Source organism: Gavialis gangeticus, unplaced genomic scaffold (genome assembly GCF_001723915.1).
Source record: "Gavialis gangeticus isolate Ggan-Ray unplaced genomic scaffold, GavGan_comp1, whole genome shotgun sequence".
NCBI classification, from domain to species: domain Eukaryota; kingdom Metazoa; phylum Chordata; order Crocodylia; family Gavialidae; genus Gavialis; species Gavialis gangeticus.
The window spans coordinates 62,210,221-62,211,779 of NW_017729024.1; the positions used below are offsets into that span (position 1 = coordinate 62,210,221).

Here is a 1,559-nt window from a genome sequence, read left to right on the forward strand (position 1 = left end):
ACCCCTACTAGCTCCCTCAACACCCTGGGGTGGAGAGCATCTGGGTGCTTGTTAGCATATATAGCTTGTTAATTTCAATTAATAAAAAGCACTTATAGGCATCTCTAGAACATGAACAACTTATAAAGAAAAAACATATTCACAAGAACCTGGAAAGAATGTCACACTCTAAAGTCCCTCCATACCCTTCATCAAATCTATTAAACCATATAGATACACGGTTGTCATCAAGGTCAATTTCTTTCCCTTCTGGTGGCAGGGAGGCTGCTTGCCTTCCTGCTGGTCAGGTTACAGGAGATTATCTAGGGTCCTACAAGGAGGACTGATGCATGGGATAGGCAACACTATGTTCAGAGAGGAGAGAGATGACCCTTTGGCTTATGGTAATAGGCTTAGATTTATTCTACAATTACAAGAAACCAGATCGGAAACCTACATCTGCACCTCTGGGTCTCTTAGGCACATCAATATTACTGGGACTACTAGGTCATCATCAAAGTAGCGGTTACAAATACACTGCAGCTCTAACTTACCCTGCTGCCGCGAACATTTCTTGTCTGTTATCTCTGTCTCTGGGCCGCGCCCTATCACTACTGTTTCTAAGTGAGGCAGCTTGATTCTTGGACAGCATTTATCTTTCCTCACCAGCCAACACACAAGCATTATTGCACTGCTGAACACAACAAAGAGAGAGAACATATCATTATACATGCATACAGTGTGTTGCATTCAGACAGCAATTGTCATGCAGGGGCCAGAGGGCAGGATCAGATGCCAGCCATTCTCAGTTCTTTTACCAAGCCACTAGTAAATTGTGGCATCTGGCTGCTCGGTTTACTATTGCTGTAACAGTCTCCTCACCCATAAAACAGGGACAACAGCGACCTATACCACAGAGATATGTTGAGGCCTACTTAATGTTTGTGTTGTACCTTATCACCTTCCAAGGAAAAAGTGCTGGTGTGGAATGTACTTTAACACACACCAAGTAGATTTATATTAAAACATACAGTTATTACACCAAGAGGCACAAGTTTTGAAACAGGAATAGCCCCAATGAGTAATAAAGCACTGGAATTTACTATGCACATTAGATACCCGTCACTTGTGGATTTACCACCATGGACAATTCTGTAAGGTTCACCAGTCTTGTTAGGATTTCACCACACTGAGCAAAAGGCTCTGGTGCAATTTTCTCTACTTTAAATAAGTGAATGTTATCTACATCAAAGGCTGGGCAGGAGAGGAAGGTGCTGATGCTGCGGAAGATATCCTTATGCCCCCCCCCTCACTGCAACTGGCTCACTTGCACAGAATGTACCAATGCCAAATGCCAGGGGTGATGGCATTCAGCGGCAGGTTGGGGTGGGGATTCATGAGGGCAGCTGCTGGGGGGGGAAGGGGTGCCAGAGGGTCCCTAGACCCAGAGACTACTGGCAGAGCTGATACCTCCTTCCACAGCAGAGGTGAGGGGGCACGAGGCTGATGACCAGGACCATTGGGACGCAGCTCCCACACTGCCTCTGTTGGTGTCCCGCAACAGGGGAAGAAAGCAAAGA

The 1,559-nt window shown here is 45.9% G+C and overlaps 1 protein-coding gene across 4 annotated transcripts in view; it reads right to left on the reverse strand.

Annotated features, from left to right (window-relative positions):
• Nucleotides 1-1,559, reverse strand: part of APTX (aprataxin) — a 16,937-nt gene that overhangs the window by 14,766 nt on the left and 612 nt on the right. Inside the window, exons 1-2 of one of the 4 annotated variants that reach the window (XM_019517182.1) lie at nt 1,450-1,552; nt 534-673 (exon numbers count right to left, since the gene is read on the reverse strand). In XM_019517182.1, coding sequence (XP_019372727.1) covers nt 534-673; nt 1,450-1,499 — 190 coding nt within the window. In that variant the 5' untranslated portion in view covers nt 1,500-1,552. Of the gene's footprint in view, nt 1-533; nt 674-1,449; nt 1,553-1,559 lie in introns of those variants that run through there. The other 3 variants (XM_019517183.1, XM_019517181.1, XM_019517180.1) reach the window with 3 other exon arrangements.